This window comes from Apaloderma vittatum, unplaced genomic scaffold (assembly GCF_000703405.1).
Source record: "Apaloderma vittatum isolate BGI_N311 unplaced genomic scaffold, ASM70340v1 scaffold44013, whole genome shotgun sequence".
NCBI classification, from domain to species: domain Eukaryota; kingdom Metazoa; phylum Chordata; class Aves; order Trogoniformes; family Trogonidae; genus Apaloderma; species Apaloderma vittatum.
In genome coordinates, this window is record NW_009708238.1 from 1 (window position 1) to 3,765 (window position 3,765).

Genomic DNA, 3,765 nt, shown 5'->3' on the forward strand with positions numbered 1-3,765 from the left:
TCTGTGATTTCCATGCTAGGAATGAGGACAGGAACAGACAGAAATTACTCAGAGCCAATTTTTCAACCTACCTCTTCCACGTACTGGTACATGATGGCTTTGACAGCTTGTATGCTTGTAGCATCCATCATTAGAGTGACGGCTTGTCCCTTCCGGATCTTCACGACACCCCTGAACACCTGCTTGTTGTTATAGCAGGCAGCCAATGTGGCAATAGCCATCACCTAAGGAGAAACACCAAAAGGTGTTACCGCCCTGCAGCGAGCTTGCCAAGGGAGTAACCTTGGCCCCAGTGAAAATCGATGGCAAAATACTCTGGAGTGAAGCCACAATCTCACTGACAGCAGAAACGTCAGACACCAGGACAGAAGGAGCAGACAGAAGAGATGGAAAATAAAGCAGCCAAATACCGACATGATACCTAACCTCCTTCACACCTCCAACTTCTCATTGGCTGGGCTGGGTGATGAAGAAGTGCTTGAAAACACAACTCACCTGGGGGATAGCACAGAAGTTGAAGACACTTTGGTTTTTCAGGCGGGATAAGTATGTGAGGACATCAGGGACATGGTGGAGGGCGTTGGTGATGAGCTCGTTCAGACACTGGACAGCCATATCGATGTTCTCTGGTTTGGCAAGATCCGAGAGCTTCTTTGCATACCTGCTCCAAACCTAAACATCAAGATAAGGACTCACAAGCTGGAGGGTACATTCATGTCATAAAAGAGATATCACCGTTGTCCAAGGTCTGGGAGAACAACAAGAACCAGCAGAAAACCACAAAAGCCTTGAAGGATTGGGGCTTACTAGGCTAAAAAAAGAAGGAAGGGCAAGCTGCGGAGACATGATACTGGCCTTCGTGTACACAAAGGGATTGTAAAGAAGAATGCAAGGAAAAGATGCAGCACACATCAAAAAATGTTCTATAAGACAGGTAAGCTGCATGGAAAAAGGAGAAAAAAAAATCTTGGAGAGTCTCAGGAAGAGCAGCCGAGCATCTGTGAGGCACAAGCAGAGCTGATCCTGTTTTTGGGAACAGACTAGGTGACCTCTCAAGATCTCACCTGGTTTTAGCCTCCATTATTCCTAGAACCAACATAACAGAAAGGGGAAAAAGCTGCCCAAAAAGGTGTTGGCACTGTGGGGAGACATCACCTCATCCCCACAGTGGTACCCAGACGGCTGTCATTAAAAGAACTGTTATCAACTTGTCAATCAACAGTAGCAATCATAGGCAGCACAGTTTTATTGTAGGGTCTTAATACAATTCAAGCAAATCATCAAGTCTCTCCTGCTAATTTTGATTTAAAGGGACATGAGAGACAATTTTAGCTGCACACCTGCTATCCTCCCTGTAATGCATTCTCATTCCTGGAAAGCACGGACAGTCGGCTCCATTCATTACAGTTTTTGGATGGAATTTTGAAAGACCGTCAAGGGAGACCAAGAAACGGTGGGAAAAACCCCGACTTTGGGGATTTGCAAAGGAAAATCCAGCAGGAACCCTTTTAAATAAGAGGATGCAACTCAACTGTATCAGAGCAGCAACAGCAGCACCTTCAGTCTTGGTGCATCTCCCGAAGAGGTGCAGCAGAAACGCTCACCCCAAGGCAGCGTTTTCCCTCACCTCTCTGGGCCAGAACTCTCTTCCCTCCAGCTGGTCCTCCAGATAGTCCCGGATGATGTTGGTTTTCTGCAAGAAGAGGCCCATGGAGTTGGCCAGCTTCGTGTCCTGCCCGACGATAGGATCTTCTAGCTCTGATGCAGAGAAAAGACGGGAAAGGCCAATCCCCACCAGCCCGGCAACGTAGTGACAATACTGCGAGAGAGGAAAGGGCGGAAAAAAATAACAACACGAGATAAAAGGAGTAGTTACAAACAGCTGCCTATTTGCCACAGTGAGTTTTACACAAAAAGATGCTCAGAAGAAATCGCCGGTACGTTTTCTTCCAATTTTCCCCCCACACGACCTCCCTCATCCAGCTGAATCCCAGAGGGATGCTCCATCTCCTCTTTCCACAGAGACCAGGTGGACCCTAATCACGTTCAGTCTACTCTTCCTTCAAGGCTGACTTTACCTTATCCCACTCATGCTGAGAGTCCACCTTCTTCTCCAAGAATTCCGCCATGCCAACGCCCATCTTGTGGCAGATATCTGAAATCACATCCCGGTAGACCTTGGACAGGTTCCTGAACTCCATGGAGATCTGCAACATCAGAGGGGACCAAAAAAAAAAAAGCTGTCAGGAAAAAAATAGCAGAGCTGAAGATTTACTTAGAACTCAGGAAAAAAGACTGTTTACCAGGCACTTATCCCATCCTGGCTGGAGATCTAGGATAACTCCCACAACCAGAGTTGTTTCAAGGTCTAAGCTTAAAGCACAGGCTCAGCCTGCTCTCGGTCTAAATGGTTTGGTGCGGCAGATCAGACGCAGCAATATCTTTGGGAAGGCTCCGTGGCCTTGGACCGGTATCATCTGGGAATTTCAGGACAAAACGCTTGGCGCACAAGTTTGTAAACTGTGAGAGCACACCATAACCAAGGGAAAAGACACGAGCTGGTTCCTGGTGCTCTGTTCTCCTGAGTCCTTTCCCAGCTCTGGCTCTGCAGGACACATTGTGCACGACTGGAAAGGCACTGAGCAGCAGAGAAAGTGTGAAATCCTTGTTCTGCATGCCCAAGAACATGATTTGGCAACTCAATCGCTCTCATGTTGAAAAAATATTTAAAATCACGTCCTCCCCTTCCAAAACCTGTGGAGTTTTATTATGCTGAGCTTTATTCTCCATCAGTGGGTAATGAGAGCCAGCCCAGGTTGTGTGTCCAATAAGGACAGCAGGTCACCTCACCCAAATAGATTTGAACTGGTAAAAAGCTGAACAAAACAGAACTTCCTTGGAAACTTCCTCGCTAGCGCTATTACACTTTGTCTTAAACTTTAAAAAAAAACTAAAAAAATAAGCTGCCACCCTCAAAGTAAAGAATTTCCTCCCCATGTTTAGATAGAACTTCCTACATTCAAGTTTGTGGCCATTACTTCTTGTCACTGAGAGGTGACAGACCAACCAGTGCTTACAGTATTTGTGAGCATTGATGAGATTTCCCCTGAGTCTTCTCTTCTCCAGACTAAAAAGCCCCAAGTCCCTCAGTCTTTCTCCACAAGAGAGGTGTTCTAGTCCCCTGGGATGCTTGAGAGTTTAATGGCTTGGATGTGGCCAAACGTTCTCAGTCAGCCTCCAGGTCAGAGAACAGGCTCCAACACTGTCTCAGCTTGCTAGTGGGGATACAAACTCTCTGTGGCTTCCTCTTAGATGGGTCTTTATAGCAATAAGACTCTGGGTAATATCATTAAAAACAGTGAGTGTGGTTTTTATCTTATATGCATGTCAAAGGTCGGCAGACACACTCCCACAGCTCTAGAGGAGATCCTGCAGGATCGCTGCAAATGCTGGTCCATCCATAAGCCAGAGGCCAGACGAGCTTTCCTCCCCTCAGAGGGCTGTGGCACAGAGTCAAGCTGGAGGACAGTGGCCAGTGGGGTTCCCCAGGGATCTCTGCTGGGGAGAGTTTTGTTCAATATCTTCATCAACGATCTGGATGAGGGGACAGAGAGCACCCTCAGCAAGTTCGCTGATGATACAAAACTCGGGGGGGGGGCTGACACCCAGGCAGGCCGTGGTGCAACCCAGATCTGGCCAGGCTGGAGAGCTGGGCAAAGCGAAACCCGATGAAGTCCAATAAGGACAAGTGTAGAGTCCTGCATC

General features: G+C 47.5%; 1 protein-coding gene across 1 annotated transcript; it reads right to left on the reverse strand.

The window, feature by feature from the left end:
* Positions 1-71: 71 nt before the first annotated feature.
* On the reverse strand, positions 72-2,207 carry FDFT1 (farnesyl-diphosphate farnesyltransferase 1; the record flags this gene model as incomplete). The annotated part of the gene is made up of 4 exons (XM_009866476.1): positions 72-224; positions 496-672; positions 1,628-1,819; positions 2,079-2,207. Coding segments are annotated over 4 exons (651 nt in total), but the record flags the coding sequence as incomplete, so codon positions are not given.
* Between the last annotated feature and the right edge of the window lie 1,558 nt (positions 2,208-3,765).